Genomic DNA, 18,854 nt, shown 5'->3' with positions numbered 1-18,854 from the left:
CTCTTCCCTTCCCTTAGAGAGCCAGTTGTTACACATTTACCAGCACACCATTGTCTTGGGGGACACTTGCATGAGAAGAGAGAGATAGGTTGGGGGCCTAAACACTCCTGTTAGAGCGGCAGGAGTCCCTTTCCATCTATTTCTGGGTCAGAGTGACACCTTCTCCTTCCTTTCCATTGGAAATTATCCCCGAGATCAGAAGGTGGGCCGAAGACTGCCTTGCTGTGTGCCCAGCCTGTGGAGGGAAGTGGAGGGAAGGACTCACCTGTCCCCGGTTCACCTGCCAGCAGTGTCTAGAGCACAGAAGATTGTGTCAAGGGCCCCTTACCCCAGGCACCCTGGGCTGGCCGCTCAAAGCCCACAGGCCCAGGGCAACTCTTCAATAGTTTCAGCTATTTTTTGTCCTTCAGCATCTTTGCTCAGGTCACTGGATGATAAAGAGAAGGGAGATGTCTTCTGTGTCACCACCTGTCACTGTCTAGGTCTCAGGGCACCACACCAAGGAGACTCCCTGACGGGGGAGTTCTTTCCTAATTGACCAGGCACAGGGAGAGAGTAGGCCTAGGCGTGGCCCTAAGTTGGCGAACATGTTTGTGGAGTGGATGAATGAGCAGCAGTAGCAAGCGGTGTGAACTAGGCTCTGTGGAAGCAGCACACCTTTCTGAGCAGGTGAACCTCATCCCAAGAGGCTGAATTCATTGATGTCCCCTCCGCAAGATGCTGGCCAGAGGCCGGAGGTAAATTAGTCAGGGATATAAATTGAAACGACCAGCTCAAGAGATGCCGGTGATTTTCTGCAGAAAACAGATGCAAAGGCAACTGGATTTGGCAACACTCCCAACTGGAAGGCTTGCTCTGGGTCAGCTGGAGGAATTGATGATAACTGGTGCAGGGTTGACCGTGTAGGAAATTGGCGATTAATGTTCTGCTGCAGATTCTCACCAAGGCCTCCCTCTGTGATTGCAGAAGACTGGCCATTAATGGGGTGGGAAAGAAATGTGCTCCTGACTTCAAGGTGACCCCCCAAGGAGCCTACGTGTATCTTACGGAAGGGTGCACACTTTTACCAGTAATGCTCTCAATGATGTTTCAAAAGACTTCAGTTATTCTACTGACTTATCAAGGTATTCTTGAAGACTACAGTTTCTAAGTACGTATTTTTATTTCAAGTGGCAGCCAGGGTGACTGTCGTATCTGGGTATATTTGAGACTCTCCTGCCTTTAAAGTGGAGCATCCTGCCGAAACCAGTTTGGCTCAGTGGATAGAGCATTGGCCTGCAGACTGAAAGGTCCCAGGTTCGATTCCGGTCAAGGGCATGTACCTTGGTTGCGGGCACATCCCTAGTAGGGGGTGTGCAGGAGGCAGCTGGTCGATGTTTCTCTCTCATCGATGTTTCTAACTCTCTATCTCTCTCCCTTCCTCTCTGTAAAAAAAAAAAAAATCAATAAAATATATTTAAAAAAAAAATAAAGTGGAGCATCCAGCATCCCGGGAGCCCTCAGCCCCAGGCAGGTGCGGTCAGTCGGTCACGCTTACCGCCGCTATGGTGAAAGCTGTCACTGCAGTCAGACATCTGAGCTGACTCGCCGGATCACTTAGGGCAACTTGCTTCACTTTTCTCTACTCTTCTCATGGCGAGGACAATGCAGTGTCGTGTAGATTTCCTGGGACAGTAGCGCCAGGCACACAGTGGGTGTGCAGTAAGTATTTCCTTACAGAAATACAGGTTTTCTATCATCGTGGCCTTTGCATTTTAGCATTTTTAGAAAGCAAACCCTCGAAGGAAGGAAGGAAGGGGGAGACTCGCCCTCTGCAAACCCTTTGGCATTTTCTGCTTTAACCTGTCGACAGTCTCCTCAGCTGAGCAGTGTGACCGGAAGTGAGCTCCAGACTCACTCTTGGTTGTGTCCAGAGCTGACAGCTAGACATATGCCTGGCAGCCGAGGCGAACCTGGAATGCCTCCGCTTTTCACGAGGGAGAGGGGACAGCCCTGGCTTCTCACTTTCAGTGTCAGATTTGGTCACGTGGAAATCAGTGTCTGCTTAGAGCTCCCAGTTGCAGAAAGCTGTTTGAAAGCACAGCTGAGTGGCCAGCAGGGAGGGTGGGGAAGGGGGTGGTGTAGGTGTGTCCAATACTGACCTGCTGGCCAGCAGAGCAGGAGAGAAGGCCACACAGCCTTAGATATGAAGGTGAGGAATAAGACAAAGAAAACACTTTCCAAAGCTTGCTTTCTAAAACTTGTATCAAATGAAAAACACACTTAAAAATATTTTTATTGATTTCAGAGAGGGAGGGAGGGAGAGAGAGAGAGAGAGAGAAACATCAACGATGAGAATCATTGATCGTCTGCCTCCTGCTCGACCTCTACAGAGGAATAGGCCTGTTACCCGGGTACGTGCCCTGACCAGGAATTGAACCGGTGATCTCTGGGCTCATAGGTCAACACTCAACCACGAGCCATTCTGGCCAGGTAAAACATATATATTTTTAAGAAACTCCTTCCTTTTCTTTCTTTCTTTCTTTCCTTCCTTCCTTCCTTCCTTCCTTCCTTCCTTCTTCCGTCCTTCCTTCCTCCTTCCTTCCTTCTTCCTTCCCTTCCTCCTCCTCCTCCTCCTCCTCCCGCCTCCTCTCCTCCTCCTCCTCCTCCTCCTCCTTTTCTTTTCTTTCTTTCTTTCTTTCTTTCTTTCTTTCTTTCTTTCTTTCTTTCTTTCTTTCTTTCTTTCTTTCTTCTTTCTTTCTTTCTTCTTTTAACAAGGCTTGCAGAGAAACACCTCTGTCACACACACATAAAAAAGATCTTTGGAAACTGCAAATATCATATTACTCCTCTCAGATTGGTTTCGAGGCCTTGAGGATGAGACAGCAGGCTTTCAAGGTTTGTCTTCTCAGAGGGGAGGGAGGAGCCTGAACAGATGCCAGTTTTGTTCCTTGGGCCAAATCCTTGGAGTCATCCTTGCCTTGTCTCTTCTCTCACGTTTCTGGAATATAATTCTCTCCACCACCACTGCCACACACCAGCATCTTTAACCTGGACAGCTGAGTGTGGCGTCCCACCCCTGCCCTAGCCCCCGCCCCGCTCCGGCCTCATGCCAGCAGTCACAGTGGTCTTTGGAAATGGAAGTCAGATCATGCCACTGTTCCACTCCAGGTCTCGAGATGCGTTCCCATTTCAGGCCGAGTAAAAGGCAGAGTTTTTGCAGTGACTGCCACTATGGTCTCTCTGCAGCCCCGTTTACCTCGCGGGCCTCACCTCCTCTGTCTCTCTCCCTGGTCTCCCAGCTCCAGCCACAACTGGTCCTTTCCTTGAGCCACAGGTGTACTTCTGCCTCCGCCCCTCTCTGGCATGCTCCCCTGCATAGCTCACCTTCTGCTCTTCCTCAAGATTTTCTTCAAATCTCGTCCTCGGGGGAGGCCCACAATGATCACCCTGGTCAGTTCTGGAACCTGCCCCCTGCCTGCCACATACTCCCTGTCCCCCTCCTTGACTTTTCCTGATTCCCACAACTCTTGCCAGTAACACAGCACATCATTTATTTATTATGTTTTTTATGTCTTTGCTTCAGTCTCAGAGAAGATCATATTAAATGTTCATCAAGACATAGAGGGAAGGGAACAGGCAGACCTGAGTTCAAATCATACCATTGCCATGTATTCCTTGTCTGATTTGTGTCAGTTACTTGACCTCTCAGAGGCTGTTTCCTCAGCTATAAAATAGTAATAATTCACTCACTCGGCAAGTGTTCAGTAAGCACCAGCACCGTGCATGGCACTGGGGATAGCGAGGGAAATAGGAAAGACTCAAATTGTAAAGAGGATTAAATGCATGCATGTGTATCTTATTCCTGGTAGAGAACTTGCTGTATATTTGATGCTCATCAACTACAGTGCTCCTTTAGAAGAACTTAAATATATCTTTTATTAGTGTGTCGTCTTTTAGTTCATGCCGTTTTCTTTTAGTGCTAAGAAGAGCAAACTAAATCACACACACACACACACACACACACACACACACCACACCACACTCACACACACTGAGCCACAGCAGAATTTTTGGAAAAGGGGGCTGGATGAGCTCCAGCAGAGTTCCAGAGCTTCTTAACATATATGAATATATGCAAATCATAGTGTATACGTTAGATTGAAATAGGTACAGAGAGCGCCTGCAACTTTTTATTAGCTTCGCCAAGGATGCCCTTGATCTGTAAGAGCTTAGAACTTGCCCCAAACCCCATGGCTGGTCTACCATGCAGGCTTCTCCGCACAGGGGCGTGTGATGGGAACCCCGAAATGCTGATTCCAGGGGAAGACGGCTTTGTCTGGTGCTGGTGCTGGGCCTCAGCTTGCTGGGCGGTGAGAGGAAGGCCCGCGTCTGCCTTGGGAATCCTGGTGCCGCTGGGACTCGGAGGCTTGCTCCCACGCAGCTGGAACCACGCCGAGTCTGCCCGGATGACAGTGCAAGATGCGGAGGCACAGATGCTGCGAATGCTTCCCTCTTCCAGGCCGAGCAGAGATCACGGGGGTGGCCACCTGGGCAATCCTCTGGCCTCTGCCTAGTTCTGCGTTAGGATTCAGGGAGCTCGAGAAAAGGGCTGCCCCAAAGGGCAGTACGTGCAGAAGTGTGGCGGTGTTCAATTTTATATTATTATTATTATTATTATTATTATTATTATTATTACAATAGGCTGCTGGCTCACATACCCCACGCGTTATGTATTTTCAGCTCGGTAGCATCTCATCCCAGCCCCCATCACTCTGCCTTTACTTCCATTATTATTCCAGGGAAATGCTTTCTTTTGATTTTTCTTGCAAGAGAAAAATCAGATGAACAGAATGAGAGGAGTTTAAGAGGCAAGAAAATGGTACCAAGAAACCACGTTGTCCTGCCGTCAGGAGGTAAAGCGAGTGGCCTTTCTCCTGTGGCCTCGCCTCCTCCTGGGGACAGAATGCTGCTGGGGCACAAGCAGGAAGAGGGCTTTCCTGGGGATGCCCAATGCAGGCTTTCTCACCTGGAGCCCCAGACCCCACTTTGTGCCACCATGGCCCAGCCTGCTTGGGTGTTTCCCTCTGTCCTTTGTAACCTTGGGGACAGAGCCTGCCTCCCTGTGAAACCTGTGAAGGACTCTCCCCCTCCGCTCCCCCACTCCTCTCCTGCCCCCCTAGCGTGGAGGAGCTGTGGCTCTCAGGGGCTAATAGACCCTCAAACGAGCGATTGAAGCAGTTTCCATCCTGACAGTGTCAGACTCCCTTTCCCCCCAACTTACTGGGGTATAGCTGGCAAATAAAAACTGTATATATTTAAAGCACACAATGTGAAATTTTGATATGTGTGCATTGTGAAATGATCACAACAGCCAAGCTAGCATATCCATCACCTCCCCTTGTGAGTGTGAGTGTGTGTGAGTGTGTGTGTGTGAGAGAGAGTGTGTGTGTGAGTGTGTGTGTGCGTGTGTGAGAGAGAGTGTGTGAGTGTGTGTGGGTGTTTGTGAGTGTGTGTGTGTGAGTGTGTGTATGTGTGTGAGTGTGTGTGTGTGTGTGTGTGTGTGTGTAAGTGTGTGAATGTGAGTGTTGAGAACAAAATTTCCTCTCTTAGCATTGGAGCCCAGAGAGTAGAGTGGTGGTTGGCAGGGCGGGGGCGGGGGGCGGGGAGCAGGAAATGGGGAGATGTTGGTCAAAGGCATTCTCTTATGCAGGATGAGTACCTTCCGGAGACCTAACAGCATGACGGCTCTAGTTGAGAGTACTGCACCGACATTTGCTGAGAGGGTAGCTTCCGGGAGCTCTCACTGCGGCTCCTTTTTCATGTGGTGTTGCCCATGTCTACACCTGTGGCCTTGGGCTCGTGGTCTCCTCTCTCCTTTGCCTCCTTGGCCTTATTCATAAAGCTACTTAAAGACGGCGTGAGGTGGTCTGTAACTGCAAAGTCACAGCACCCCCATCAGAGGGCTTTGGGTCAGAGGGCCCTTGGCAGACCACCTAGAATGAGCCTCCCGACTTACACAGAAACACCTCCTCCTGAGAGACACCGCAGTGGGCCATGGACAGGCTTGCGTTAAAGTCCGGCTCAGTCATGCCCTGTATGATCTTGGGCGAGTGAAGTTTCAGTGTGAGGTTTCATGGGCTGTCATGCTTGCCAGAGGGTAGTCCATGCAACATACGATAAGTAGTAGCTATGTGTATTAGCACTGTATCAATGCCGTTACTATCATTACTCATGTTGGCAGCAGTATTTACATTTGTGGTAAGGAGAGAGATTGGCAGTGTCCTTGGGTACCTCCCGGGGTTAAACCAGCCCTTTCAGAGGGCAGTGCCGGCCTGTCCACACATCTGACGTCTCCTCAGCCACTCAGAGAGCTGGATGTGTCAGCTGGTCTACATGCATTATGGATGTGGGCCCTTTTCTTCAGCGGCATGGCACGGTCCTCACCCGCCTGGAACAGGGAGGTATTCTCTCTCGTGTCCCTTCGAGGCAGGCCAGAGCAGAATCCAAACAAAATGTTACCTCCCTTCAGAGGTGACAAGTGTGAGTCACATCTGGTCGTCCCGTGGGTTATTTCCATGCAGCCTCCTCCGCACCATTTCACGGGTGATTAAAGATAGGCAAGCGCGCCGGGTGGGAGCGAGGTGAGAGCTGCCAGGTGGTGCAAAGAGGGCTTTTCCTCCGCTTCGCGGGCACCAGGGAGCTTGGGAATCTCTGGGGTGCTATCCATTGCGGCTGAGAAGGTTCCTCTGTCGGGGATACTGATTTGGTGCGACGTCAGCATCAGCTGGGACAAGTGGGGCCTCCTAGATGCTGCAGGGGCTCCAGCCACCTGGGCAACCCGCCCGCCGAACAAGTGGGCCTGCCCAAGGTGTGCAGGGTCCGAAAGGACGGCCGCCAGCCCGCTGCCACGATGCCCAGAATAACGCCTTGGCAGGGACTTCTGAAGAGCAAACTCCGATAAGCTCTCAAATGTAAGCACCTGCTTAATTGGTTTAAAACAAAGAGAGAAAAAGAAAAGTCCAGTCATTACATTGGCAGAAGTCTTTTGGCCTTGAAATATGCTGTAACCATTTTTAGGAATAGCTTTCTTTCCTTCTTCCCACCCTCTTTTCTTTTATGTTTTAAATGATGCCCTTACTAATCCCAGTTTCCACAGGAAGTGGGCTATCCCTGAATTTTAACCACATTTACAATCAAATTGAATGATGTAAGTTTCCCTGCCAATATATTCACATGAACACATTTTCCTCAAATGGTGTTCAGAGGTCACCAGGAGTAAATGACCAGTAAGTCCTTGACCCAGTTGGACTTTGAAAAGGTCATGCCTTGAAATTCCTTCCCTGATCAGTCGGCTCCAGCACACAGTGAGAGACAGGTAAATCCTGCAAAGCGAACAGAGGAAAAGTGGCCAGGTAGCTGCCTCTGTAGGGGCCACTTAGAATGAATCTGGCAGGAATGGTTGGTCCCTGATAGATGGGATCATTCCCATGTCTGTGGGAAATGAGTAATCTGATCCTTGAGATCTGGACCCCAGACGAAGGAGCCTGATCTCTGTACAGGGTGCAGAGGGCGCCTCAGCTTTGTCATGTGGAAGGTGGGGTGGAGACTGATTCACGTACAGCTTCTCTGAGCCGGAGCAGAGGGGGAGGTGCTCAGTGAAGTCTTTCTTATTTAGACACTAATTGATCCAGAAGGCTCTGTTTGGTTTGCCCACAGTGAAAGGCGAATAGCTTCTAATGGGATCTTAATTGACTTGATTGGAGCCATTTCCAAGGGCTCAGCACTCGTTCCTTTCAATGCTTTGGTTAAAACCCTCCAGCACTTCCCAATCTCCCTGGAGGAGAGTGATTTTCAGTTCTCTGTGTGCATTAACCCAGGCAGCGGGAAGCCACGCAGCTCCTGTGCGGGTGGTGGAGCCCACCGGGGCCCACGGTGTGCGGGCACGTGGGCACTGAGTTTCTGGCTAAGATTGGCTTTGCATGCTAATTACTTTTCAATTGCGCCTCTAAGTTTCCCTTCCTCCTCATAAATCAAATCCCACTCCCTGCTCCTAGGAGTCTGTTTATGTCTCAGGAGGATGAACATACGCTTCTATCAACTTCTGACGGGCCTGTTGGTCTGTATGTGTGAAGGATCATGGGCTGAATCGAGGTGCCTTCAGGGCCTTTTTATGAGCGGGGATCTGTCAGAAGCGTGTGGGTGGGAGGCATCCATGGAGATGCTATTCTCTTACTCTCCGGGGTCTTAAAAATCCTTCCACTTCTGAGAATCACGGGAGCGGGAATGGACCGTGGAGATGTGCCTGAGGACAATCTTGAAAATCCTGTCAGGAGCAGTTAGTCTCCCTCATTCCCCTGGGTGGAGGGGCAGCTGCAAGAGGATGGAAAGTTAACCCTCTATGCACCGGAAGGTAACTAGGTAGAACCTTATTGTCTTTCTCCCGAGTAACCCCACGTTAGTGTTTGGTCTAGTGGAAGAGTCCTTTGTTTCCATGTCCCACATTTGCTCGTTGCATATAGTCTATTTGGTGGGAATCACCTCGGACCATAAACGAATGCACTGCACAGTCCTCCTCAGAGAAGCTCAGCTGGTCCTTTGGCCAGCAGTTTTACATGAACTAAATCTTAGTCTCAGCTTCAGTAGCGCAGGCAGGTTACTTCTGCTGGGCTGGCAGTGTGTTCCGAGAGGCAGAGTGACCCCCGGGGCCAGGGGTCAGGGCACCTTGTCCAGCCATGCTGCCCGGCCACTAGCTGGAGGGCAGACGGGGCAGAGGGAAGCTGGCAGCCCTCTAGGACTCCATCCTTTTCATTCTTAAACTGGGGATAGTAATCATGTGTGTTTCAGGGTTGTTCTGAGGGGCTAATGCCTGTATTAGGGCATGCTTCGATAGGTTATCATAAAAAAGTTATTAAAATTATTACTGTATCTGTTTATCAAGAGAGTAAACCTCCTATATTTACCCTGGGTGCTCTGCCCAGTCCTGTACCATTTTCCAGTTTCCTTCCCTTCATTTCCCATTGGATTTAGGAGTTGGAGGAGGAACTAATATCATATGAGAGCTCCATTATTTAAGACACTGGCCATATATTGTCCTTTGCTGTTTTGTGTGTGTGTGTTTGTTTTTTTAAATACCTATTTTTTTTATTGATTTCAGAGAGAGTAAAGGAGAGAGAGGGCTAGAAGCATCAATGATGAGAGAGAATCAATAATTGATCAGCTGCCCGGGCAGGTGCCCTGACTGAGGACCAAACCAGTGGCCTCTTGGTTCATAGGTCGATGCTCAACCACTGCACATCACTGAGCCACACTAAGACGAGTTGTATTAGGATTCCTTTAGTTGTCAGTGATAGAAATCTGACTCAGCCTAGTTGAAGTGAAATAAAAGGGGAGGGAGCACTTGAGTCATATAACTTGAAAGTCTGTGCTTCAGACATAGCAGGATCAAGGGGCACAAAAGATTCTTTCACACCTTTTCCTTTGTCTCTAGTTCCTTCTGTTTTTCTCTATTGGTTTCATTTATGTTTTTCCTGGTACACTGTTTCCACCTGGTAATAAGATAAGCCCAGAGCCGAGATAACTTCAAGTCTTTTAGCTTGTTATCTCAAAGAAGAGAGAAATAGACCTTCTCTCTCTCTTTCCTGTAGCCACATCAGCTCTTCCATAAAGAAGCAGGATTTGATCTGCTTTAGTCACCTGTAATCTTCAGACCAATCACTTTGCTCAGAGGTACGGGTGGAGGTCTCTGATTGGCCAGCTTAGGATATGTCTGTGACACACAAGTCTAGACTCTGGTTTTCCTGTAGCTTCTTTGGGCCCATGAAAAGCTTGGTCAGCCTAGGCCAGGTTGTGGAATTCAAATCCCAGAGGTCAATGAGTCCAACCCAGCCATGGCTGGAGAAGAAAAGTGTCTTATTCTAGGTCCCACGTGGTTCAATGCCACTGCTTCGGCCACCTCTACTGGGAGGATTCCACGAGCTCTCCTGTCAGGACAACTGAAGGATCCTGCCAGAGAGAGGGGCAAAAACTGTGGGTCCCAGACAGGTTCCATGGGACCATCCTGAGCTGCGACTCCTGTTTCTTTTCCCAGTTCTTCTCCCCATCTCTCTGGACTACTCTGTGGACATTTGAGATGTTGGCTACTCAGAGCCCCATTTCAGTTCACTGCCTCTTCCTCTACTTTTTTTTCTGAAGTGAAGGTGGATCCTAGGACAGAGTCTGTCCTAAATCATAAAACCAAACAGAGAAGATGTCACAGGGAAAAGCTGGAAAGGGAAGCCAGAGGAGAAGAGCCACTGTGGGCAGCGTGATAGGGGGCAGTACCTGATGGGGGAGGGGAGAAGGGGCTGCTGTGCCCATTGGTGTGGCTTCCAATGTTCCACATGCTTCTCCATAATTCTCCCCTCAACAGACTCCCTCAATGATCCCTGTGCCAAGTTCTGGAGGATGTATTCAGGGCACTGGCTGGCTTCGTGGAGGTCAAAGCCAGTAGCGGTCATAATCGCAACTGGAAGATGGGTGCTCATGGGAGACAGAGCTGTGCTGTCTTTTCTTTGACTGATTCCTCCCTCTTGGGAACCTGAAGAGCTTGTCTGCATTTGGCAACTGGATTCCTCCTCGGGAGCCCTGGTTATCCTTTGTCCCGTGGTTGCTGTACACAGGTTCCCAGGGAACGGACCCGAGTGTATGATGTATGTTCAGGACAGCAAGTACCCGCCACATGCGACCAGGCCTCCCTCTGCTTAGAGCCCCCCAGGGCTCCCTATCCTCTGAAGGAAAGAGCCCAGGTTTCTTCCATCTGGCTCACCCTTCCAGCTTCTTCTCTGGCTCTCCCTTGTCATACGCTTCTGCTTGTGGGTCACTGGATACCTCATCCCATCTCATGCCTCTGGGCAACTTTTCATGCAGTGCCTCGTTCCAGAGCTACTGCTTTCATTCATCTACTTCCACTCACCAGCCTTCACTCATTCACCTCCACTTACCATCTCCACTCACCCGCCTCCACTCACCCGCCTCCACTCATCCGCCTCCACTCACCCAACTCCTCTCACCCGCCTCCACTCACCCGCCTCCACTCACCCGCCTCTACTCACCCGCCTCCACTCACCCGCCTCTACTCACCCCCTCCACTCACCCGCCTCCACTCACCCGCCTCCACTCTCATCCGCCTCCACTCACCCGCCTCCACTCACCCGCCTCCACTCACCCCCTCCACTCACCCGCCTCCACTCACCCGCCTCCACTCACCCGCCTCCACTCATCCGCCTCCACTCACCCGCCTCCACTCATCCGCCTCCACTCACCCCCTCCACTCACCCCCTCCACTCACCCCCTCCACTCATCTGCCTCCACTCACCCGCCTCCACTCACCCGCCTCCACTCATCCTCCTCCACTCATCCTCCTCCACTCATCCGCCTCCACTCACCCGCCTCCACTCATCCGCCTCCACTCACCAGCCTCCACTCACCCGCCTCCACTCACCCGCCTCCACTCATCCGCCTCCACTCACCCGCCTCCACTCACCCGCCTCCACTCACCCGCCTCCACTCACCCGCCTCCACTCACCCGCCTCCACTCACCCCCTCCACTCACCCGCCTCCACTCACCCCCTCCACTCACCCCCTCCACTCACCCGCCTCCACTCATCCGCCTCCACTCACCCGCCTCCACTCACCCCCTCCACTCACCAGCCTCCACTCACCCGCCTCCACTCACCCGCCTCCACTCACCTGCCTCCACTCACCAGCCTCCACTCACCTTCATGTAAGTATCTTCCATTCATCCATCTTTAAGATTCAGTTCACGTGTCACCTCCACTATGCAGCCTTCCTAATTTCCCCCAGTGGTAGTGACCCCTCCACCTGTGCCCCTGCAGCCCCACCTTCTCTGCCACGTGCCCCATTGCTTGTGTTTTTAGATGTCTGCAGGGAGGTGGTATAACTAAGAGATTTGAGGTTTGCATGCTGGTCTGGTTTTGAAAACTTGGCCCTGTCCCTTATTAGCTGGATGTCTTTGCAAAAGTGACCAGACCTTTGGGGCCTCTGTGTCTTTACCTGTAAACAGGCACCATAAACTCCTCTGAAGTGTTTTGTTGAGGATGAATGAACCAACTTATGAGGTGCTTAGCATGGTGCCAACTGGTAAAGGTAGTAGTTGTCGTTAATGTAATTATTACTGACTCATGAAATCTTAGAGGCAAAGAGATCTCAGGGGTCATTTTCATGCCTTCAAAGCCTGATTCCTCTCCGCTTGTTAATCATCAGCTTCTCCTTGAACTCTGCCCAGGGACCGAGAGCTCACTTTCTTTTTGATCTTGTAATTCTTAGTGCTGAAGATGCAGAGGTTGGCTAGTGTATAGGTTAAGTTACTATATGTCTACTTGGTGGACTATTTTATTTTATTATTATTATTTTTAAATAGGTAATTTATTTATTTATTTATTTACTTTTAGTTAATCCTCATCCAAGGATATTTTTCCATTAATTTTTTTTTTTTAAGAGAGAGTGAAAGGGAGATGGAGAGATGGAGAGATGTGAGAGAGACACATCGATTGGTTGCATCCTGCATGAACTCCAACCAGGATTGGGGAACCTGCAACCAAAGTGTATGCCCTTGACCGGAATTGTTCCTGGACCCATCAGTCTGCGGGCCTACGCTCTATTCACTGAGCCAAATCAGGCTACGGCTTGGGGGACTATTTTAAATTAGCAGTCATATGTATTTATTTATGTATGCATGCATGCACATCTGCATATATTTAGTCATCTATGACCACATAGGATTTCCTAAAAAGTCTAACTCCAAGGCTGGGAGAGGAAATCACAGGGGAAATGAACCTCCAAAACCAAGCTGTGAGTAACTTAGCATTTTCTTAGACCTTGTGTTCCTCGGCGGGTTTGCACCTGTGTTTTGCTTGCCTCTGAGCAGAGCGCCAGGAGGAACCGGGGCTTGTCACGTTGCGGTGATGATCAGGCTCGCCCCGCCTGTGACAGACACAGAAAGAACAAAACCCCAGTGACATAATAACACCACACAGCTACAGGAGTGACAGGTTGCTGGCAGACAGAGGACAAGCTTTTCCTGATGTGCTTTAGGAAGAACCCTGGCTGAGCAGCCAGGCCCCTGGGATGCTTGGCCGTGCTTGGGCCTCAGTTAGCGGGGAAGTGGGAGCACTGTCACCCAGAGGCCAGCTAAGCAGGCAGAGGCGGACTTGGTTCTTAAGAACCAGCTACCGCCACTCCCCATTCAGCCAGGGCAGCCCTGTCTTTACATTGGCAGCCCTGAGATGTTATTTGAAATATAATACTCTGTTGCTTGAAAAAATTCCCAAAACTTCTCATCTGGATTGTCTCGAAGTTTCTTCTAGCCGCAACAGCTATTATGGCCCTAAAATAAAGCAAATTTATATCTCTATAGTCTGTAATACATGTTTAACCTGTAAAAATGTTTTTAAAAGTGAAGCAAAATCATATTTCAGAAACGTTTTCTTAAAGAATATTTTTTGTCCTCCCTTTCGGATGAGCTTGATTACAGTGAAAGGCTCCCCCTTCGCTTTTCTTCCAAAATTTGCTTTTCTCTGACTGAATCAAAAGCCCACTAATGCCAGGAAAAGTCACAGGCAGGGTGTGGGCAGGAAGACGGACGTCATCATTGTCACTCCCTCCTATCTTTTCACGTAGTTAAGTATGAATTAGGCAATAAGCATCTCTCTCTCTGACAATTCCTTCCCCAAGTATCTCCAGGTAACCCAGAGACTCATAAAGGTGGGCCAGACATAAGAAAACCTTCCTGGGCCTAGCCGGTTTGACTCGGTGGATAGAATGTCAGCCTGTGGGCTGAAAGTTCCCGGGTTCGATTCTGGTCAAGGGCACATGCTCCGGTTTTGGGTTCGATCCCTAGTTGGGGCCATGTAGGAGGCAGCCAGTCAATGATTATCTCTCATCATTGATTTCCCCCCCCCCTCTCTCCCTCTTCCTTCCTCTCTGAAATCAATTAAAAATATATTTTAAAAAAATCTTTCTGCCTACGTTCTTCACTTTAAAGGTGTGGAAAATGGGATCCCGTGATGGGGACAAACTTGTATGGGATAAGGTCATGGGCCTTCATAAGGTCATGTGGTCTTTGCCAGTCTAGTTCATGTGCGATTGGGTGTAGGTAAGTCCCTAGCTCTTCAGTTTTCTTACTGATACCCTGGGATGATAATCACAGTGTTGGCCTCAGGGTGCTGTGGACCCTGAGAACAGTGCTGGGACCACAGAGAGTTCTGTCACGTGTGAGCTATCGTCATCGTTACCACACCTCCAGGTTCAGGCAGAGGTAGTCCAAGGTGCGCAGTCGGGCCCCAACCCCCTTTGAGGACCTGCCTCCGTCTTGCACTCCCCAAACAAGTTGCTAAAATAATCTCTTCTGCCAACATCTCTCCCTCTCCTCCAGGTGACTGTCCCCTGTGGGTGACATGGGTGGCAGCTGGTTTTATTCTGGGAAATGGGTTTCACATTCATATGTGGGCTGCTTACTGCCTGGCAGGGACGCCTGAACGCCGTGACAATGTGTGTGCTTCCAGAAACCCTTCATTGAGGTGGCTCCAGGTTGGTGGCCCGTGGGGGTGGAGTCCTTTTCCATCAAAAAGGTCTGTCACCTCCCCTTGAGGAAGGCACCTTCTCCACTAGAGAGGGCGGGCTAGACATGCCGTTCCCCTCACCCTGACCTCTGATTCCCTGAAAGCGAACGGCGGGTACCACATGGGTGAGCACTTAGGATTTAGACACTCTGATCTTATTCCTTCATCCGGGTCCCTGCACAGGACTGAACCTGTGCCTCACCTTTAAGTTTGTCTTGTGTTGGAGAAGCAGGAGAATGTCTGCTAGTAAGAGACAGCTAGGAGGCCCCCCACCTGCACAGGGGAAGTAGGGTTAAGGAATCTCAGGTGTGCCCTGGCTACATTTACAAGGGGTCTGACCACCAGTTCTGTGGTGTCAGGGCTGCCATCCCGTGAGCACCCATGGGGTCTTTTTCTGCCTTGGGTCCCGTTAATCCCCCTCCCAACCTCCAACCTGGTTCCCCCTGCCAGAGCTTCCCCTTCAATGACATTTACCCAGGAGGACATGGCAGTGAGCTGCAGCTTTGTGGAGCCAAAAACTCTTCTGGTCTCAGCACCTGCCCCATCACCCAACGAGGAGATGCGGCATTGACCAGCAGCCACTTCTACTCCTTACTGCTGGTTTATCTTGTGCTCCCGAGAGAGAGGAGAGAGACAGAGAGAGAGGGGAGAGAGAGGAGAGAGAGAGAGAGAGAGAGAGAGAGAGAGAGAGAGAGAGAGAGGGGGGGGAAGCGGAAGAGAGGGGGAGAGAGGGAGAGAGAGAGGACTTTGTAAGTGGGATGTGTGGTTACTTTAGTTCCCATCAACTGCTTTGATAATTTAAAATGGAACTGGCTCCTGGCGGCTTGTGAGTGAGCGCTGGCCGTGAACGAGAGTCCCCCGGGTACCCACCCCTCCGACCCTCGACCCTCGCAGCCGCCGCTGTGCCCCCCAGCCGCCGGGAGCACCCAGATCCCTCTTCGCTCGCTGGGATCTCCGCGCCCGGTCCCTGCTCCTCCTCCAGGGCGAGCTTCCGGAGCCCGGACGCACCCGTGGGGTCCCCGGCATATGCGGGCCCCGGGGGGCGAGGCTGGAGCCCCGCGTGCGCCCTGCGGACCGCGGTGCCCGGCGCACCCCTCCCTCCGCGCCCGCGGGTGCCGGACCGGTCGCCATCCCGGGGGCCGGGCCCGGGGCGCTGACGGACGACTTTGCCCAGTTGTCCGTGTTCTCGCTCGTCAGCAGAGCGGCTGCTGGTGAGTGAGAGACGCGGCGAGGGGCCCCGGGGAGCGGGGCGCGGGGCGGGGCGGGGGCGCCGGGCCGGGGCGCAGGGCGGAGCCCGGGGAGTGGGGTGCCGGCTCCGGTCAGATCGCCGGCCGGCCTGCGGCCAGCTCCTCCTGCTCACCCCCCTACCCGCTCTCCCTCCCCACTTTCCCCTGCTCGCCTCCTCTCCTCCCCACCTGGCCCGCCCTCTCCCCGCCAGTCCTTCAGCTGCCACACCGATTGCTCTGGGGGCTTTGTTTAAAAAAATATATGCATCTCCAGCCGGACCCCAGGCGCTTTCTTCCTGAGTTGGGAGCATATCCCCTGGCCATGGCTGCTTACCGGAGCTGCCTACCCCCCGGGGCACCCCGGCCTGGGGTAGCCCGCCATCCCAACCCGCTTTAAGGCTGGATTTGGGGGGGGCACAGACAGGGGAGCGCACGGAGCAAGGGGCAGGCTCAGAGGGGCAGCCCCAACTCTCTGAGCCTCACTCCCCCTGCTAACCTGCAGCGATGGAGTCCCCGACCAAGGAGATTGAAGAATTTGAGAGCAACTCTCTGAAATACTTGCAGCCGGAACAGATCGAGAAAATCTGGCTCCGGCTCCGAGGGCTGTAAGTACAGCGATTTCCTTGTCTTGCCCCCTTTCCCTCTGCCGTCAGCATTTCCCCACAGGCCGGGCTCCCCACGGCTCTCAGGGACCCCGCAGGGCCCTTTCACACAGCTCAGAAGTTCCACAACTGCTTCTCTGAATTACAGTCACTGCCGCCTTCCTTCAGTCAGAGACCTGTCTTCCTGACTTCCAACGCCTGCCTGGCTGTTTCCAAGCCACTCTTTCTCTGGGGGAAGGAGACGGGTCTTTAGGTTTCTGTTGTAGCAGCTCAGTCCCCACAGAGATGTTTCTGGTCCTTTTTGCCAGGGGGAGGGGCGAGGGGAGAGTGTGGGGACTCAGGTCACAGACTTTTATTTTTTAATCACAGGAAGCATTTTCTCTGCAGAGTGCTTGCAGACACCTTGGCAGGAGGTCCCAGAACTGAACAATAGTTCAACCTCCACATGCAGTGGGGCTGCCAAACTCTCTTCTCCCTGGTCCCAGCCTAGTTCAACTTCCGGCGTTTCCCCAGGCTTCTTTCTGGCAGGGAAATGGCCAGGGAAAGGAAGGGCTATTTTGGAGAATTCGGGGACCAGCGGCAATATTGGATTTCCTAGTAGCTTGTGAACAGCCAGGTAGGGGGTTTGCTTTCTGCACAGTGGCCCCAGGCTTCTCGTTGGACTGGTAGATAAAATCTCTGCATTTCAGTCACTTCTTTGGGCGCTGTCTGGTTGCGAGAACCGAGGAGTGGGGTCCTGAGAACATGGGGTGTCTTCTGGGAAGCAGTTTCATAAGCTCTAGTGGTGGCTGTATGTCTACAGTCTGCTTCTCAGGTGGCCGGGCAGGTCCCAAAGACACCTTCCTTAATGACCAGAAACGCTGCATCGGGCATTTGGCATCAGATGTGCAGGGCTGTTTAAAAGAAAAAGTTTTCTTCACGTACATTCTCTAGGCAGTGGGGGACCCTGGAAGTTAGAAAGCACCAACAAAAGCCCAAACAAAAACAAATAAAAAAAGCAGGGATCGCCGAAACCGGTTTGGCTCAGCAGATAGAGCATTGGCCTGCAGACTGAAGGGTCCCAGGTTTGATTCCGGTCAAGGGCATGTACCTTGGTTGTGGGCACATCCCCAGTTGGGGCTGTGCAGGAGACAGCTGATCGGTGTTTCTCTCTCATCGATGTTTCTAACTCTATCCCTCTCTCTTTCTCTCTGTGGGGGGGGGGGGGGGGGGGGGGGAAAGGCAGGGATCTGTGTGAGTTCCATCTTAGGTAGGCTGTGTCCCAACAGGGCTATTTGAAAGTGAAGCCAAAGGTAGTCTGTTTCTTTAAGGGGGGGGGGGAGGTCCCTATTTAAAGAGCAATTTATAAAAGCCCTTCCTTTAGCAATCTCAATGAGCTTCACTGCTATTGCTCTAAATGGGAAACCAGGCCAAACAACAGGGCACGAGGGGTGGGAAGGGGAGAGCATCTGGCTGCTGCAAGCAGCGGCTGCAACTTATTTGGAAATTCTCTTTCTGGCTGGCAGGCTGTCCTGACGGCGGAGGCATAGGCGACAGTGCCAGGGTCTGAGCAGTGTTTACAGTAAGCTCATGTCATGCGGAACGAACATGGCATCTGATCGTATTTTGCTGCACACAGAAAGTGTGTTGTATCCACAAAGCCCGGGTCCAAGGTATACAGTGTCTGAGTGTGGTCACGCCGGGCCTCCTAGCCATCCCTGGTGGAGGGACTCCCGCCCTCAGAAGCTGCTTCTTCTGGCTGCTCCTCAGTTCACACCACCTCCTTCCAGCTACTCCGGCTGGAGAGAGCGTTTGGCGATTCAGCCAGGTTGGGGGGCGGGGGGACCCTGTGCCACAGAGCATCCTCCCTTACAGCTCGCTTGTAGCGTTCTCTGTGTCATGACTGTTAGGCTTCTCTCCCCAAGGCATTGGGTGTGATGTTATCCGAATGTTTGTTTTCTGGTCTCTCCCATCTCCTCAGCATCCAGTGTCGTTAAACATAAAAGGTGTGGGTGGATTGGTTCTTCTACAAATGTAGGGTTTGGAACCCCTCTCTTTACCCTTCCTACCGAAACGCCCTGCGATCCTGGGAGCTCTGCCACTTCCCTTTCTACATTATGGAAAGGGCATGTGCTTATTGTTACTATGACATATATAATATGTATTTTCTTTTTACTACAATTATGGTTCTTACTATGGCTTTTTTTTTTTTTAAAGAAACATAACAGTAGCGCTATAATAAGCTGCTAAAGACTCTGGAAACCAAAACACATGCTTGTTTATACAACTCTAAATAACACTTTTGCAGCTCACAAAATAGAAGCCCCAGAGGAGGGAAGTGTGTGTTTGTCCACACAACAGACTTTCAGTGAGAAAAGGGAAGCTGCTCTGCCAACATTTTAGGGAGACCCAGGAGCCACAGTTGGATTTTCATATCAATCGGTTGC

At 51.4% G+C, this 18,854-nt stretch overlaps 1 protein-coding gene across 9 annotated transcripts in view; it reads left to right on the top strand.

The window, feature by feature from the left end:
• PDE1C (phosphodiesterase 1C) overlaps positions 1-18,854 on the top strand; it is a 260,612-nt gene that overhangs the window by 78,097 nt on the left and 163,661 nt on the right. For 2 of the 9 annotated variants that reach the window (XM_045587234.1, XM_036453786.2), the window contains exons 1-2: positions 15,357-15,811; positions 16,329-16,431. The exons of 4 other annotated variants lie outside the window; for them this stretch is intronic. In XM_045587234.1, the coding sequence (XP_045443190.1) occupies positions 16,331-16,431 (101 nt within the window). In that variant the 5' untranslated portion in view covers positions 15,357-15,811; positions 16,329-16,330. Of the gene's footprint in view, positions 1-15,356; positions 15,812-15,989; positions 16,432-18,854 lie in introns of those variants that run through there. 3 more of the 9 variants (XM_036453787.2, XM_036453785.2, XM_036453790.2) reach the window with 3 other exon arrangements.

Source organism: Pipistrellus kuhlii, unplaced genomic scaffold (genome assembly GCF_014108245.1).
Source record: "Pipistrellus kuhlii isolate mPipKuh1 unplaced genomic scaffold, mPipKuh1.p scaffold_m20_p_26, whole genome shotgun sequence".
Classification (NCBI taxonomy): domain Eukaryota; kingdom Metazoa; phylum Chordata; class Mammalia; order Chiroptera; family Vespertilionidae; genus Pipistrellus; species Pipistrellus kuhlii.
The sequence above is the reverse complement of the archived record's forward strand: the minus strand, read 5'-3'. Positions and strand labels throughout refer to the sequence as shown.